Source organism: Ciona robusta, chromosome 11, assembly GCF_009617815.1.
Source record: "Ciona robusta chromosome 11, ASM961781v2".
NCBI lineage: Eukaryota > Metazoa > Chordata > Ascidiacea > Phlebobranchia > Cionidae > Ciona > Ciona robusta.
In genome coordinates this window covers 2,626,672-2,643,651 of record NC_143245.1, presented here as the reverse complement: position 1 = coordinate 2,643,651, position 16,980 = coordinate 2,626,672, and the positions used below count along the sequence as shown (strand labels likewise).

Below are 16,980 nucleotides of genomic sequence, written 5' to 3'. Positions count from 1 at the left end.
GACACCTTTTAAAAATAACATCCTGATTGTGTTTTAAACAAATAACAACGGTTCGTGGAAGTAGTAAGAATAATGTTTTATATTTTTTTTAATATTCTTTGTTTATTCCTATCAAGTGGGACGAAGAAATAAAAAAGGTGTCCTATCTTCCCACACCCTGACCCTACTATACATCACAATAAATTGAACGCGTGAAAGTATATTCTCGTTCTCGAATCGGCGTTATCCACATTTATGTATAGTAGAGTGGGGGAAGATGGGACATCTGTTTATTCCATTTTCTCGTCCTATTTTTAGGTCCATTTGTTTAAACTCGTAGTTATAGTTGCGTGACAGTGGTGTACGTTTGTGCATTGCGTAGAACGGTAAACCAAGTTCGTTTATCCTGCATACATACATGCCAAAGCCGTATCCTGACTGTCTCTTGGAAAGCTTGCCAACTTGCTTGAGTGTTAAGAGCTTTATTGGATAAGCTGGCACGTCATGCTCTACGACTCTACGTCTACGCAATAACCACAGTGTCTCGAACATAGTGCTCTCTATGGTCTCGACGATGTATGGCTATTGACGTATATTCGTACTGTTCGTGGCAGATTAGGACGGCTTACCAGGGATATAGTAGGCTGTGGTATACTTAACGTATAATAATTCTGCACTAACTTATAGTAAAAAAAACATGCAGTACTGTCTATTAGTATTTGTTACCACCTCAAACCACGAGAACGCTCACTAAGATCGCACAAGTCACTGCAGTATGAACTCCCCTTTAGCGTGACTGCAAAATATCACTTCTATGTTGAAGTATCCATGGAAACAAAGTTACTCAAATTTTAGATTTTCCAGCAATTAATATGAAATAAAACGTAATATATTTAATGTTGTTGGTTATATTTGTGTAGCGTTACAAGTATTTCTGCTTTCTGCTGAATCCAAGATGGCAGATTCTGACAGTATTTTGTCTGTAACAACCGGCACAGACCAACATGACGACCCACTAGCAGATTTAACGGATGAACAACTGTTCCAAATAGTTGAAGATACAATGTAGGTGTTAATGTGAAATAACTGTACTACACGTTGTTTGTTTTATATTGTGTAAGTGCCAAATTGATGGTTTAATGCTTAAATATCTTGTCCAATGACACACGGCAAAATATTACACCTAGATGATGATTGATAATTCTAATCATAGGCGCCTAGAATAGGTGTACAGGGATGGCATACTCGGCTACCGACTAAACTAGTCGCCGCCTAAATTTGATTTTGCTTATTTATTCGCTTGACTAGAATTTTAGTCGGCTGATTTTGACCGACTAACTTCTGTGACCAGAAATGTACAGAAACTTAGTCGGCCGACTAAATGTGAAAAACACCGACTAAATTTTAGTCGTCCAACTAAAAAAACGCAGTAACCAATAGTTACCGGCGGTAACGGTTATTTCGTATTTTATATTTCAGACATGGTAATGAAGTCATCCGAAGTGAGACCGAAATGTTTGAGAAGTTTTTTCGTCGAGTTGAACCAAAAGAAACAAATTCTTTTCAACCGAACATCCACACGCCTGTGGTGCATGTCCAAGAGGTCGGGATTAAGTTTTTAAAGAACCTTTAAAATATTTGCGTAATAATATGTTTTGATTTTCATCTCAAAAGTTTATCAGCTTCGGTTTATAAACTAAAGCCATCTTCGGTGACTAAATTTTCATTTTTAAACCGAAACATTAAAAATGAAAATTTAATCATACATATCGGCTGTCATGTTTCTATTTAAACTGACCCGGTATTTCGTGTTTTACACACCTAAGTTTGATGGTATTGGTAAAACACACTTTAATTAAAAATTTTACCAGTATGTTATAGCATTAAATTTAAGTTACAAATGTTTTGATATAGATTCAACTATATTAAATCAGTTTTATCATGGATTTTTGTTATTTGTTACAATTATAAATCTCTTTGTTCTAAATGTAATAAATAGTTAAAAATATAAAGTTAAGTGGAAATTCTATAGATAACCTGTAGCATTGTAACTTCAGATACACAACAGAGGGCGTAAACGCTCCAGATCCAAAGGCAGTGCCGTTGATAAACTGCTTCGCTTGACAGCTGAACAGAAGTGTGACATTGCTCAACGTGAGTTAGAAGAACTACGAGATGAAATTGACAAACTAAAAGACGAATCTGAGAGAATTCTTGACAATTACAGGGTAATATTCATTTATTTCCAAAAAAACTTTGACGTAGCTTAATGTTTTAGTGTCTTAGAATGAAACTTGTTTTGGTATATTTTGTGAATTAAAATTCCTTCCTGGAATTTTGTAATCAGATTATTTTGGTTGTGTTTAATTTAACAGCTGCTTTTGTGTTGTCAATTTTTATTTTGACAGCACTTGAGACATTTCTTGGCTCATATTTCTCAAGCGTGACATTACGTAATAATGACCATAAAATGTTTTTTTTACTGCTAGCAAACAAATGTGTTTTAGTATGTGAGTGTGCCTGATTTTTCTGCATGACCAACAGTTTGGACAACTGATTAGAGAAACTGGGTTTGTGTATTAAGTGTATTAGCAAAGAAAACATCGTCACTATAGTAGCAGCATCGGACTTTGAACCTGTGTCTTCTGGTTATGGGGGATGCAGACTAACAATAGTGCTGTGGGCAGGTGAAATACATGGTATATAGTATATTACAACGCATACATTGTCCAGGCTGGCTTGGAAGAAGCAGAACTCCGAATTACTGAGATAAAGAAAGCAACTTATGAGTTTGATCGAGATATTTGTAAAGGTTCAATTAATGCTCGAACAGGAAAAGTTGTCGCTGAAAAAGTCGTTCGTTATTTTGAAGATAAACTTAAATGGAGGGTGGGTTTAATAATTTATAATTCATTTTCTGTTTCCCTCTGTTTTTTAAAAAACATAGTGCAACTTCTATTTTGTCTGTTTGGTTATGGTAACACAGAAGCAAATAATAAGTAATAATTAAAATAGATGGGAAGTCAAGGTACAATGATGAGCATTAAAAGGCCAAAGAATAAGAACTGATTATGCATTATTTATTCATAGAAATACTTAGTTGTTTCATTTATTTTCTGTATCTGTTTGAATTATGTATGTCACAATCTTTAACATAGGACACCCTGATCGAAAAGTTAAGATTGAAAAACTCAACCCTGAAAGTTCAGAAAAAGAAGTTGCAGCTTCAACTAAAGCAGGTAACATCAAACAAAAGCTAATGCAATAATATAATAATAATAACTTTATTTGTCTCTTCGACTAGCGAAGATTTAAAAGTATTTTAAATGAAAAAACAGGATATAGCAACAAAACAACACTTGTTAAAACTCGCTTACAGTTAAAAACATATTTGCATTTACAATCTTATCTTTATAAATGATAATATACTCTTATGAGAATAGATGATTAAAAACCGCCTGATGCAATGTTAATCTAAGTATTATTTCAAGCAATAGAGAAATGACTTGTTTTTGACCATTTTTCACAAATATAGAAGACAATTTTTAATAAAAAATCTCACTTATCATACATCTGCGTTTCCAATGTTCTAGAAAGAAGAAATGGGTGAAGTTCTTCATGAAGTTGATTTCAACCAACTCAAAATTGAGAATCAACAATATTTAGAAAAAATTGATGAAAAAAATCAAGAACTTCTTAGATTAAAACTGATGGCTGGAAATACTTTGCAAGTTTTAAATCTTTACAAGGTTTGTGTGAGGTGTTTTTTTTTTGTTGCTGTTGCTAATAGGCATAATATATATTCCATGCCTAAGAACTAATCTTTTGGCATAAAAACTAACATAGATGATATTGACAAAATCATTTATCTGCCATTGGCGCCATGTTGTGAAAATGTTCCCAACCTAGTCTCTGTGCATTGCATATGAAGCATTGGTTGAATAAATGTACATTTACTAATTAATTGATCAGGTAATGGGGCACTTGTGTCTTATACCCTAAGTCCCGTGGCATGCCTCAGCATAGTATTTCACCTACATCAAATAGAAGTTATTTTATGTTTTGTAAAATATTTCTAATGTGTAAAATATAAATATGTGTAGATATAGTAATTTAATATAAAAGTACGCACAGAGTACCAGATAATCAAAATGTTTGTTCACAGAAAAAGCTTCACTCCTTGACTGCTGAAGCTGAGCGGTTACAAACAGAAATCATTTCCCGAGAAGAAATGCTGTTAAGGTTTGGAGCTGAATCACATGTTGTCGAGGAGGTATATATGTAGTTGGGTGGGGTAAGATGGGACACCTTCTTATTCATTTTTTCATTCTCTTTGGTAGTAAACAAAGAACAGCCAATGTTAATTGTTTAAAATATGATCAGGTGTATATTAAGTTCTTAAAATATTTCATCTTACCCCACAGTACTATATCTTTATTATTTATTTACACTGTGGTGCTGGCAAACTTTAAATCACTGATGTACGATTGCATACTATATGATGTGTCTCAAAATACCTCATTTATGTGTGTGTGGGCCATTGTGGGTGATTGTATTTTATCTCCCGCACAATTTAAAGGACTCATTAGTGACCACTTGGTTGTACCAAATACAATTAAGTGTCTTGTCAGCGATACACATGTCTGTCTATAATTTTTGCAGCATTTAGATTCAAATATATTTAGTTATAATAACACATGAACCTATACAGTATATACATAGTTTAGATAATTTTTTGAATCAAAGTGTACTGAAATACATTAAATAATAATATAGAATCCTACACTTATGTGAAAATGTTTGGTACATAATTTGAAATTCTATTTTTTAATAGTTGGGTGCAACAGCTATGCTCTTTTATTGACACTTTTCCATCACTTTGTATTCATGGCATGCATTATTTAGCAACTGTTTTGTTTTTCTGTTCATCCCTTTTTTTTTGTTATTGAAATAGCATATTCTTCGATATCGTTATATTGAAATTATATATATTGAAGAGATAAATAAAAATTATATTATGTAGTAAGCATATTAACATTCTTTTAATAGGAGAGATTAGTTGCTGAGAAGAAAAACAACCATCTTCGTCAACGTCTTGCCGATTTCAGAGTTCCTGACGTGCAAGATTATGTGGAGAAAAAGGCAAATTTGACCGAACTTCAAAAAGTTGTTAAAAGTTGGGAAAGAAAGGTTGAGATAGCTCAGGTACTTAGTGTTCAAAATATTTTTTAAAAAAAATAGGCTACCTAATCAGAGTTTAAAAATATAGGCTACCTAATGAGAAAATTTTACATGTGTTAAAAATATCACATGTTTGGAGTTCTTTTCTAAATGGGTGAAGTCTTATGCTGATGTATGCCAGAAGATCTGGAAATTAGGGTAGTTTTATCATTTATGGTTACAAATATGATAGACTACAAATTTGTTGCTGTCTGATGGAGTTAATATTTGCACTTTAAGTCTTAATACACAAATAGTAATGGAATTCCTAAACAGCGCTTGTACACATCATTCATAAGGATTTGATTTGTTGCATTTTACAGATGGCATTAAAAACTCACAAAAAATATTGGCAACAAATTTGGAGTCAAAGTCAACAAATGAATGTTTGGAGTCACCATGATACAAAATAAATCATTTTCACTTGTTCATTTTTGTTGAGATTGGCAATTTATGTTGGTTGTTTTATGAATTGTGATTATAATATAAAATCTGTATATGTAAAATTGCACTGTATATACAAATAGTATGTTTTGTTCAATTTGTTGGTTATGATCCAAGTACTAAACGAAGAAGTACTAGTACACTGAGCCTGCTGTTATAGACTGCTATATATGAGTACGTGACACAATGCAGTCTTTGAAAGTAAGATGAAACGTAATTAATGTCTTATTATATTAAATTATAGGGTAATTAAACAAAAAGTATAATCAAGCCAGAAATTTCATAAGCAGGGTAAACGAGTATTCGTGGGTGATGACAATTAAGAAAAAAAAATTAGGTCACATTGAAACTAGTGGAAAATCGTTCAGGACTGTACTGGCCGGCAACGACGGTGCATTTCATCTTTCTTTTGCCATTATTGGTGGTGAAATAGCATATATAAATATAAAAGAGACCATATAGTGTCCTATTTAAAAACGTTGCCGAAATAAACAGCAAGCCTCCGTGGCGTATCTACTTTGTACATAATACATAAGTCAAACATGTCTGAACAAACAATATACTTACCAGAATAACTAACTGTCTGTGTTTCGTGTAAAAGTTCACACGCCAGAAATTCGTCCACGTTACTCACAAAGCGTTTAAATGTCTTGATTGAACCCAGGTGCATATTTCCCAAAATTGCATGAAAGCAGACATATTACATGCATTTCTGTACAAGGCCTATTTGCAGGTAGCACCTCCAACCCAGTGGTCACTAATGTGTTGTCCAAATTATCAGCGATATTTAAAAAAATAAAAAAATAATCACTTACAAAGTAACATATATGGTAACTCGCAAGCTGGCACGAGGTGTATTAACACCCGTGTTATAACGACTGTCGTTTTCCGGCCACGCGGTTTAAGTAAGTTACATTCATTCACTTTGTAAGATGAATACGTCAGCACAAGAACTTGATAATCATCCAAACGTAACGGTGTGTATTTCAACAGCTTTTAAAGAAGAAATTCCTAAATATATACTTTATCTTATAATGTTCATATGTTCGCTTTATAATAATAAAAAACAAACCAAAGTGTTGTTTTAATTGTTTGGCGTGTTGGGTACACCTGGTGCATTGCGCGTGTGAAAACCCAGCTGTTGTTATTAATAGCATGTACTACAACAATAACTGCTGTGTTAGAATGACGCCACCAGTCCAGCTTGTGGTGGATTATTACTACGATTACTGCAATGCATTCAGAAGTCACGGTCAACTAAACTGGTAGGGCTTGATTATTCCGGCGGGAGGCGAAAAGTGTGAAGTCGCCTGATTACAAGCGCTAGGCAAAACGCGAAATTTACTTGGTTCGAAGCATTGTGCGTTGATTGCTTTACATTAGTAAGTATTGCTACCAGTATGTATATGCTGAATATAGTGGACGCTGGAGTGGCTATGAGTGCTGTGAAGAGGAGTCGGTATAACGCAGATCGTCATGAACAACCGGTTGTGTAAACGGCAGACTTCGCAAATGAAACAATTGCCGTTACACGTATAGTTTGTATAAGTTGTTATTACATAAAAGAACCAGTATGTACAGGCAGCGCGTGTGGCTCACGCCAGTTCGCGACGTGAAGAGTCTAACTTTGTAATACCTTATAGGTTATTATACAGTTGTCAAAATTAGACATAGATAATATAAAATGATTACAAGAAGTGCCGACCAAACTGGCGGTCATTACTGTGATTTTTTGGTTTTGTTCTATTGCGGAACGAACGGTGATAATTCTCCGGAACTTCTCGGAAGCGACGAAAGTGATTTAATTGTTATAGCATGGCAACTCCTGGATCTTCAACAAAACCAAGTAAGTAACGTGATAGTTTTGTATAAACAGAATATTTAACACAATTTAAATAAATGAGAATTGTTTGAGTTTAATTGGGTTTACTAATTATGTATACGCGTGTCATATCTATTTACCTTCGCAAAGCGGGACAGTTTATAACACGGGTGTGTTTAAACGCGCCGCTACGTAGGGAGTTTCAAACACCTGGCACCCACGCTTGCGAAATAATTTACAAGTGTAATAAGAAAGTAGGTATATATTTCGTTTAAACATGTGATTTCTAATTTGAGTAATCTATAATAAAAATATTTTTCTATTTGTCTCTTGACCATGGTTACACACGTCGACCGCTGCGAAAGCAGCAGCGGCGAGCTTCGAATCTTTGTTTGTCTTTCGACTACCACGCGTGGCTTTTAGTTTTTGTGGTTGCCTGTACCAGAACCGCTCATAACTTGACACGTTTTCTATAATTTTGATAAAAGTCAAAAGCAATATTAAATTTATATTTTTTAATGGTCGAAACTTTTTTCATTTGACGGAAATTAAAAAAAAGTTAATACACCGCGTTTTTAAACAGCATCATAATATGTGAAAGCGCAAAAGATAAAGGACATTTCTGTTTAAAGATATAGTAGGGTGGGAGAAGATGGGACACCTTTAGCACATAATATATAAATATCCTGATCGATTTTCAACAATTAACAACGGTCTATATCATCGTCTTCCTGAGAATACGGTTTTATAATTCATTGAATTTTCTTTGTTTCCTACCGAATGGAATGAGAAAATAGAAAAAAAGGTGTCCCATCTTTCTCCCCCCTACTATATAATTGTGGCCCCACGCAACTCTAGATAAACTTTCCTATAACCGTTCATATCACGACCAGGAAATATGAGATTAAGTTGATAACGCATCTTTTCCTTTTCCGCCCAACTTTATACCATAATAAAAACCTGTTTATTTATTTCATCTAGACGGGCGACATTCATTACATTTGCGTCAAAAGCGAAGAAGAAATGAAAAATAAATGGAAAGAAGTTGCTGGAATAGACGAAGAAGTTATTGCTAAGGCTCCGATGTTTGAAGATGCCATACAACAGGTGTTTAATCGTTTGATACCTACATATTCGGGTGGTGGAAGATAGGACAGGACACCTTTTTATTCTATTTTTTTCGTCCTAATAACTAAAAGTGGCAATAACCAAAAAACATTCAAAAAATTATTAAAAAATATCCTTAAGACTCCTATAGACCATTATTAATTGTTTAAAACACTATCAGAATATTTTGTTATTATGTGCTAAAGGTGTCCCATCTCCCCCCAGGCTACTATATTAGTGGGGTCAGATAGGATACCACTAACACCTAAATCACATATTTATTGATCGTGTTTTGAACAATTATAACAACGCTCTTTTAAAGTCACGGAGCTACGGTTATAAAATTTCGTAAATATTCTTTGTTTACTAAACTAAACGGAACAAAAAAAACAACAAAAACATATGTACCATCTTACCCCAATTGAAGTATATATAAGTGCGTTTCGTTTGTAACTGTATCAATTTAGAATTACTATTGGTTCAATATTGGGGCTTGGTGGTCAGCAGGCGCTAGTTTTGGTGTATACCGGATTTGGTACTCGGATGCTGCAGCCAGTTTTGGCCTAATGATCATTGCTCCAACCCAGTGGTCATAATGGTTTGTCTAAATCATCAGCCATACATAGATTCCTAAAAAAATAACAATCACGTACAAAGTCGCTACACAGTATCTCGTAAGTGTGTACGAGGTGTACAGAATGAGACACCTGTGTTATAACGACTATCGTTAAACAACTACGCGGAAATAAATAAACGTTTTTCATTTAATTGTTGTCAAGTGTCTATTAAAAGTTTACTTTATACCTTTTAAACCGCATTAATTTATTATACCTTAAATGTATGAATGTTTTTTTAGTTCGAACACGCCGTACGGAACGAACTAAACGAAAAAGGCCGAACATGCAGCTTTACTCTTTGCACTGATGGTCAAGCACATATCAGACAAGTCCTGATGCCAGTATCAATACGCAACAATACTCAACTACCGGATTTCTGCTATAGGTAAAATCAAGTATCTCTTATCTCAGTGCTTAACCCCTGCTGTCTCGCGACCAGTTGAAAAAGTTATCCCAGTAAAAAGAAATAGACGCGTTTTTGTTAAAGCAATCGGGAAACCGAACTGGCGCCATGGCACAGTAATGGTTGGCCACCTGCCAATAGCCCAGAGCATATAGGTTCGAGGCTCGTCACTGTTACTATTATAGGCATGTGTTTTTCGGCAAGACAATTTAATTGTCGTACTTTAAAAATGAAAAAAATCGCTGATAAATATATGGTAGTTCGTAAGCAGCAACGGGATGTATAAAACAGAGCACTTGGATATAACAACTGTTGTTTCTCCGCCGCGCGAGGGCAAATAAGTTACATTCATTCATTCAATAGCTTAGGAATTTACTCTTCATTTACCTTTGATCCCTGTCGAACATTTTTCAAATATTCTGTATCTTTGTTTTAGAAAATGCACATCCAATGATTCTATAGGTTTGTATATTGCGTTAAATTAATTCAGTATTTTTAAACAGCTTCTTTGATCTGAAAAAGGAATTTAGTCGAAATCGTTCCAACTTCAATCCGCATGCTATGGACTGTGGTGTGGAACCTTATACCTCTGTTGAAGATATGTTAAAATGTATCCTTTATAATTTAAGTGCATTGAGACCTATAAGTTAGATGGAGGGTGGTAGTAAACAAAGAACATTCACAGAATTATAATACCGTATCCTCACAACTCCCATAGTCCGTTGTTAACTGTTTAAAACTCGATCAGAATATTTGGATGTTATGTGCTAAAGGTGTCCCATCTTACCCCACAGTGCTATACAATTTGTTTGGGTATACAGTCGCGTAAAAGCGAATTTTTCAGTTACTTTAGATACTAAATATTTCTAAAATTTTACACGAACAGCAGGGTAAGGAAAGACAGGTCAGCTTTAGCACTTAATATCCAAATTTCCTGATGGTATTTTAAACAATTAAAAATGGTCAATGGGAGTCGTTAGGATACGGTTTTATAATCCCTTAAGGGGTATTAGTTTACTACCAAATTTAAAGAAAAATTAGAATGCAAAAATGCCCTATCTTCTCCCACCCTACCATGCTTTATATACAAAGTCTATTTTTCTCAACCCCAACACAACAGACTTACAGGTTAATGTAAAGGAGCATGATACGTTTGGTGTTGACCATGTTCGTCGTATGAGTTCTGTGGTTCAGTTGCTGATATCACCTAGATATGGCAAGTTTAGCTATAGGATATATACAATACCTAAAATGCAAAAAAATCGGCTTTGTAGAATATGCACGTCGTTTTCCTAAAAAAAATAGACAAAAAACGAAAAACTCAGCCTATTTTGATCGAAACATGGGACAGCTTTTAAATCGATTCTGTATGTGTGAGGTCCCACGGCGAAGCACGTCAAGCGACCCGGGATATAAAGCTAAATTTGTCATAACTCTTATTGCCTAGATGGGTCTATATCTTTTTAACTTATCAAATTCTTCGTTTCTCCCCATAATAACATAACATGCATATTTCACACAGGACATACATTCGCTGAACCAGAAAGAGTAACAGATCGACTTGAGACTGGCCCGTGGTAAGAATATAACCTTATTCTATAGTATGGTGGGGGAAGATGGAACACCCTTTCATTCTTTTACTTGTCCCGCTAGTAAACTAAAAATATTCAGAGAATTATAAAACCGTATCTTTACGACTTCCATAGACCGTTGATAAATGTTTAAAACACGATCATGATATTTGAATTTGATATGTACTAAGATGTCCCGTCTCCCCCCATCCTACTATATATGTTGTCGAATGACACTGGCAAACACCATTAAATGAATTTTAGTAATATTTCCAAACTTGACTGATTTTAGAAATATAAATTATATTAGTTGATGTCTTCAATGTTACTACATCAGAAATAGCTGGTAAACTGATTTTAAGCATGTGTCTTATTATAGCATGACATCTGAGCTTATAAATGATAACACGGTTGTTCGTGCACGAGGATTGCCATGGCAGGCTTCAGATCATGACGTCGCAAGGTTTTTCAAAGGTCTTAACATTCCAAGGTATTGTCCTATCATTCTGCATTGGTGAATATAACATATTTAGTTTTCTACTGTCATTACTTTATTTAACTGGGTAAATTGGTGAAATTTATATACTAGGATGGGGGAAGATGGGACGTCGTTTTATTCTATTTTCTCGTCCCATTTGGTAGGAAACAAAGAACATTTAAAGAATTATAAAACCGTATCCTCACGACTTCAATAGACCATTGTTAATTGTTTAAAACCCGATCAGGATATTTGGACATTATTTGCTAAAGGTGTCCCATCTCCCCCCCCCCCACCTTACTAATATCGTATTGTTCATTTTAGCTCGTTTCAGACGCTAAAAAACTAAATTGTTACTATTTTTCTCACGATTGCACTATATATTACTACAACGCTGTTTTTGGGGTGCTAATTGTTTGTTTTTCACAATCACTATTGTTTGGTTTATTTTTTGTTGGTGCTGCTCTGTTGGTGTTGGTGGTCTCTTGACACGTCAATCCACTGTACTGGTTTTGGTTCGGTGACGTCATTGGTGTTTGGAAATGGTCTTTTTGTGGATTCGGCTCTTGGTGGTTGGTTAACAGAGGTGGGGCAGCTTTAGTGTTGAACCCTCAGGGACGCCGAAACGGAGAAGCGCTGGTTCGATTCGAGAATGAACAGCAAAGAGATCTTGCATTGTTGCGTCACAAGCACCATATGGCCAGCAGATACATTGAGGTGAAATATAAATATAGGCATATAGGTCCAACAGTAAAAGGACTTTGAAAGAAATAAATTTAAAAGTCATATGAAAACACATTCTACCGATTTTATATTGTATTTCCAAGATAGTCCAGAAAGATTGTAGAATCCAAAAGGTTGTTATTATTTCGAACCCGTTACGCATCCACGCTAACGAGTGCATCACGCGCAACGTGCACATTTCTAATCAGCATATTAAACGTTGCATGTCACACACCGTCGCTTTATGCAAAAGACACGAAAGAACTTTAACGGCGCTCTTCCACGGCGCGAAACAGATTATGTATGGTAATGTGTGATATAGTGCTTAAATCAGGGCCCGATGATAGCTGTCGAGCGATGCCGATCAAGGAAACGTGATTCATTGTTCGTTTCCGAAACACAGATAGAAACGCATTGATGCAACATCTCCCCACCACGTCACACGCACTGTATGGGCTTTAGTTCTAGGAACTATTGTCGATATTCACATTACAGTGTGCACTAAGAGTTCCATTGTAGCCACGTATGTGGCGTAGTAGGCAAAACTAGCTGTTTAGGTAGGACGCATTGCGCTTTTTTGGCCTGAATTACATTGTGTGTAACAAGAGTTGTGTTTTTAGGTGTACAGAGCTTCTGGAGATGAATTTCTTAAAGTGGCTGCAGGTTTGTTTATTTAACTGTCTGCACTAAACGCATGAGAAGTAATTATAACGACCCTTTATGGATGTTTGCATTTTAATAACAGTCATGTCTGCGAACTCATCATCAAATTTCATGCGAGTTCGGGTTCGAATCTCAGTTACAGAATAAATACAGAATCGCTCGTTTTAGCTTTGTAAAAGCAGTATTTATACCGAGGAAATCCTAAATAATATCTCTAACTAAATGAATAATAAAATACGCTTCACCTTTTGGCACATAAAATTCAAATATCTTTATCGTGTTTTAAAAAATTAAAACGGTCTGTGGGAGTCGTGAGGATACGGTTTTACAATTCGTTAAATATTCTTTGTTTACTACCAAATGTGACGGGAAAATAGAACAAAAAGGTGTTCTATCTTCCCCCACCCTACTATAAACTTAATTATAAAAATATTTTCTGAAAAAATGTTTACTTAGAATAAACTTAATTTTGAGTTCACCAAAACAAAGGAATTCCCCACACGAGTTAGAAGGTCAATGTCAAGACCACAGCTTATCTGATCGTAATCGTTTTCGATTTTGTTTTTTTCGCCGACTATAACCGAAGGCAGTTTCATTGTTTACTAAATCAGTAATAAATTTATAGATCTAATTATACTACCATGTTATGTTACTCACGGGCATCCAACGCAAAAGATTAAACAAAAGTTTCGTAGGTTCTTCATGTGAAGCAATCCACTTTCTCTCCAAAGAGGGCGAGGCAATAGTGCGCATGCGCGGACTCCCGTTCACTGCTGGACCACGTGATATTGTGAGTTCAATAAAAAAAAAATATGGATTTGGAAAAAAAACGAAAAGTACAGTGTATTAATGCAAGCATTTTTTATATAAAAAATATATTTTTAAGGTCGAGTTTTTCGGAGACGAAATTCCAGTTGCTCACGGCGAGGAAGGTGTCTTATTGGTTAAATTTGCTGACGGCCGACCAACTGGTGACGCGTTTGTTTTGTTTACCAGCGAAAAGGTAAAGTAGCCTCACCGTTTCTAATTAAGAAGCACGTATAAAAGTCGTGTCAATTATATGTCTTTTGTTTATTCAAAGTACATTTGCAGCGTGAGCTGTATACTGGCTGATTGTATGATTGTGTATTAATTAAATGATTGAAGTTTAAGAATTCAGATCGCGATTACAAAGCATTGTCAGCCCTCTATGTATGATATTGGTTGTAATGAATTGAAGTATAAACGAGAATTTATTTTTGTATATATAGTTTGCGGTTGCTGCCTTGAACAAGCATAAACTAACGCTAGGCAAGCGATACGTGGAAATATTCAAAAGCACTGCAGCTGAAGTTCAGCAGGTAGGTGGCAACTTATTTAGCTGTAACTTAAATTGACAGTAATCTGTGTGACTATGACGTGTAATTGGCCGATGTCATTAAAACAGTTAAAGGGACTTTGTTCGTCCAGATTTGCTTGGACACTAAGAATAATACGTGATTGTTCAACGCTTGTTAGACCGTAAAACTTTTACGCCCGGGGGCGAGTTTTATCAGCGCTGCGCAACTTTCTTGATTACTACATTTCGTAACTGCGTTCCGTACATTTAGGTAACGGCCATCTAGTCTAGAGGTAAAGGATTTTGTTTTCGCAAAACATGTTAAAAGTGAAAAAGGCCGAGAGAAAATATAAGGGCAAGTGAATTAAAACGGGTTGTACCAGATTAATACGGTGTATATATGCTTTAGAGGTGTATAATCTTAAGGTGTTTTGGTGTTTTATGCTAGTGTTGGTGTTTAATTAACATAAAACAAAAACAAAGCTTAGTTAACAATAACAAGGTTTTGTTTCAAGTTAATGCAGCTTTGGTGATCTAATAATTGAAAGTAAGTTAACGCGAGTTTTCAATTTGGACATTTATTTAATCCCCACAACCTAACCTATAAACTCTGTAAAAAATATGGTTTAACTCGGTGCATGTCCTTTACCTATATTACCAATATACTTATATATAGGTATAAGTATATTTCTTGGTGATGTAAAGTTTGCAACTTATATTTAAATGCTTATTTAAAAGTTCTTTTTTAAACTTATCCCTTTCGAGTGAAAACTACTTCAGTTTTTCGCGTTTGACCAAAAATGTAACGTCCACAGGTCTTAAGCCGCCACATGACGAGCCCAATCATACCCACTATGCCATCAGCAATGCCATTTTCATTTGTAGCAGGAGGACCACATATGTTGGGTCATCAGCCTCATATTTTACCCCCACCGCAACAACCAGTACCCGCTGGGGCCATCCGGAACTGCATAAGGTATAATGCCCTAACTAACTGTTCGAATATCGGTTTCTAACTGTTAGAATATTGGTTAATATTTGGGCTTAATTATAAAGCGTGTACTTTGCTTAGACTGCGAGGAATGCCATACTCTGCTACAGTTGAAGACATCACATCATTTCTTGGGGAATTGGCAAACTCAATACTACCACATGGAATTCATATGGTACTAAATCAACAGGTCAGTTTTAAACAGATTATTTAAATATTTGAAGATTTACCAGAAGAGCTTTGGTATGATATAGTAGGCTAGGGTAGGATGGGACGAGTTTTTATTCTTTTTTCCCGTTTCATATAACTATATAACCGTAAGTCTACAACCCTAAAAGAGCCTCCGTAATTATTGAACATAAGGAAACATGGGTTTTAGGTGCTAACAATATCCCATTTTACCCCAAAGTACTACCTACCCACAGTATATTTAAATAATCTCCAAACACCGTGAACAATAATGGATCTTAACTTATGTAATAACAGGGCCGTCCATCCGGTGACGCGTTCATACAACTGTCGTCTGTCGAAAAATGCAGCCAAGCTGCCCTGGACGTTAGTAAAGGAGGTTGCCACAAAAGGCACATGGGTGAAAGGTACGTTGAGGTGTTTCAATGTTCCGGTGATGAAATGAACATGGTGCTTATGGGTGGAACGCTCAACCGTAATGGCATGCTACCCCCGCCTGGAATGGGTGAGTTAAGAGACAGACAAATTAAAAACTAAACAACTTATTCTATAATTCCAATTCTGTTTTTGTTATGTTATGTGCTATTTTAATTCATAAAACAACCGATTTTTATTTCCGCAGCAATATTATCTCAAGAACCGGTTCCAGCGCCGCCTGTCTCTTTGCCTGCTACTAACTTTCCAGCCCACCCTCCAGTTTCTGCTCCATTCATTTTACAAACTCCACATGGCACGTTACTGATGCAGACGCCACTGCCACAGACATCTGGCATCCAACCAGCTCACCCTATCGAAATAATTCACCCCCACACTTTATTCACTGCCCCACGAACTATATATCAGCAAGTAAGCTAAATAAGAAGTTACCAGTCCAGTTTAAAGGTGTAAAACCGTAAAGTTTTGTTTTTGTCACCCATAGACATATATTTCCGTTTAGAGATGCTAATTACGGACGTATATACAGCCAGTATTATATAGTACTGCGGGGTAGATAGGACACCTTAAGCTTATAATATCCAAACATCCTGATCTTGTTTTAAACAATAATCAACGGTCTACGGGAGTCGTCAGGATACGGTTTTATAATTTTTGCATGTTCTTTGTTTACTATACCAAATGGCACGAGAACACAGATTGAAAAGGTGTCCCATCTTACCCATCCTACTATATAGTAATGTATCTTATGTAAAAACTTTTAAATGTGCCTTTAAAGTCACAAAGGTAAAGTATACTAAAATCTTTGTCATTTTCAGCCAGCGTATTTGCCGTACACCCCATATCTCCCCACACCACCAGTCTCACCGACAACCCCAACACCATCTCTTCCAATACCTGCAAACCACCCAATAACAGGTGTACCAGGCAACGGGGTACAAGTTCGTATGCAGGGCATGCCTTACAACGCAGGAGTTGCCGATATAATGGCGTTTTTCAAAGGATACAACGTAAGCCTAG

The 16,980-nt window shown here is 35.7% G+C and overlaps 2 protein-coding genes across 2 annotated transcripts in view; both read left to right on the top strand.

Moving 5' to 3' along the window:
• The first annotated feature begins 812 nt into the window (after positions 1-812).
• On the top strand, positions 813-5,740 carry LOC149727830 (cilia- and flagella-associated protein 263-like). Its single transcript, XM_089888822.1, has 9 exons — positions 813-1,044; positions 1,459-1,582; positions 2,037-2,207; positions 2,713-2,868; positions 3,138-3,218; positions 3,573-3,728; positions 4,145-4,252; positions 5,029-5,184; positions 5,523-5,740. Exons 1-9 carry the CDS (start codon positions 935-937, stop codon positions 5,610-5,612), a joined length of 1,152 nt encoding a protein of 383 aa, XP_089744948.1. The 5' UTR covers positions 813-934; the 3' UTR covers positions 5,613-5,740.
• A 1,572-nt stretch (positions 5,741-7,312) lies between these two features.
• LOC149727829 (epithelial splicing regulatory protein 1-like) overlaps positions 7,313-16,980 on the top strand; it is a 10,597-nt gene continuing 929 nt past the window's right edge. The window contains exons 1-17 of the mRNA XM_089888818.1: positions 7,313-7,489; positions 8,447-8,572; positions 9,429-9,574; positions 10,096-10,202; positions 10,713-10,808; positions 11,115-11,169; positions 11,543-11,653; positions 12,226-12,358; positions 12,985-13,027; positions 13,723-13,817; positions 13,914-14,030; positions 14,278-14,367; positions 15,161-15,321; positions 15,418-15,526; positions 15,823-16,030; positions 16,148-16,371; positions 16,779-16,970. Coding sequence (XP_089744944.1) covers positions 7,328-7,489; positions 8,447-8,572; positions 9,429-9,574; positions 10,096-10,202; positions 10,713-10,808; positions 11,115-11,169; positions 11,543-11,653; positions 12,226-12,358; positions 12,985-13,027; positions 13,723-13,817; positions 13,914-14,030; positions 14,278-14,367; positions 15,161-15,321; positions 15,418-15,526; positions 15,823-16,030; positions 16,148-16,371; positions 16,779-16,970 — 2,175 coding nt within the window. The 5' untranslated portion in view covers positions 7,313-7,327. The remainder of the gene's footprint in view (positions 7,490-8,446; positions 8,573-9,428; positions 9,575-10,095; positions 10,203-10,712; positions 10,809-11,114; positions 11,170-11,542; positions 11,654-12,225; positions 12,359-12,984; positions 13,028-13,722; positions 13,818-13,913; positions 14,031-14,277; positions 14,368-15,160; positions 15,322-15,417; positions 15,527-15,822; positions 16,031-16,147; positions 16,372-16,778; positions 16,971-16,980) is intronic.